The sequence below is a fragment of the Tupaia chinensis genome, unplaced genomic scaffold, assembly GCF_000334495.1.
Source record: "Tupaia chinensis unplaced genomic scaffold, TupChi_1.0 Scaffold148607_1, whole genome shotgun sequence".
In the NCBI taxonomy this organism is placed as follows: Eukaryota; Metazoa; Chordata; class Mammalia; order Scandentia; family Tupaiidae; genus Tupaia; species Tupaia belangeri.
Window position 1 is genome coordinate 2103287 of NW_006208456.1, and position 867 is coordinate 2104153.

Sequence of the window (867 nt, forward strand, 5' to 3'; positions counted from 1 at the left end):
TGTGCACATGAGAAAGCATCACTTGCAGCTAGGAACAGCTGGCAGTCAAGAGCAGGAGCAAACTGGTGAGGAGAGTGGGCAGGGCGGAGGGTTGTATCTTCTAGGTCCAAAGAGCAAATTAACTGCGATGCCTGGTTATCTGGGAAATTTTCTGATTCTGTTTCGGGTAGAGAGACCTGGCCTCATTGGAAAGACTGGTGGTTTCTTTTTTTTTTTTTTTTTTTTTATTGTCATCATCTTTTTTATATTACATTGAATAACATTATATCTTTTCAGTGTATTATGTTTTTCTAGCACAATTACCATGCATATCCATCAAATAGCTTTTCATATTTTTTCAAGTTATTATTTATACAAATTATTTTTTAAACATTCAATCACTATATTTAATTTGGCTTGTATAAAGAATTTACCTAACATGAAATACTTCTCAGGCCAGTCCAGTTGACTTTTTTTTTTCTTTTTTTTTTTATTATCATCATAATCTTCTTTATATTACATTGGATTACATATAACTTTACAGTGTATTACATTGCTTTTTTTTATTATTATTATCATAATCTTCTTTATATTACATTGGATTACATATAACTTTACAGTGTATTACATTGCTTTTTTTTATTATTATTATCATAATCTTCTTTATATTACATTGGATTACATATAACTTTACATTGACTTCCATTGCTTTTTCAAAAGGGAATGCCATGCATGTCAGTCAATACAGAGACATTAATCTCCTCACTTCAACATTCAATATCTTTTCTGTTTTCCCCAATCAGTATTATTATTATTCTAATTAATTTTTAAAACAGTCAATCGCTATTTCTCATTTTGCTTGTAAAAATACTTTGCCCATCATGAAAT

The 867-nt window shown here is 29.4% G+C and overlaps 1 protein-coding gene across 1 annotated transcript in view; it reads left to right on the forward strand.

The window, feature by feature from the left end:
- Positions 1–867, forward strand: part of ZNF410 (zinc finger protein 410) — a gene marked incomplete in the record, with an annotated part of 40961 nt that overhangs the window by 28125 nt on the left and 11969 nt on the right. Inside the window, 1 exon segment of the mRNA XM_027769092.1 lies at positions 1–65. Within this exon segment, the coding sequence (XP_027624893.1) occupies positions 1–65 (65 nt within the window).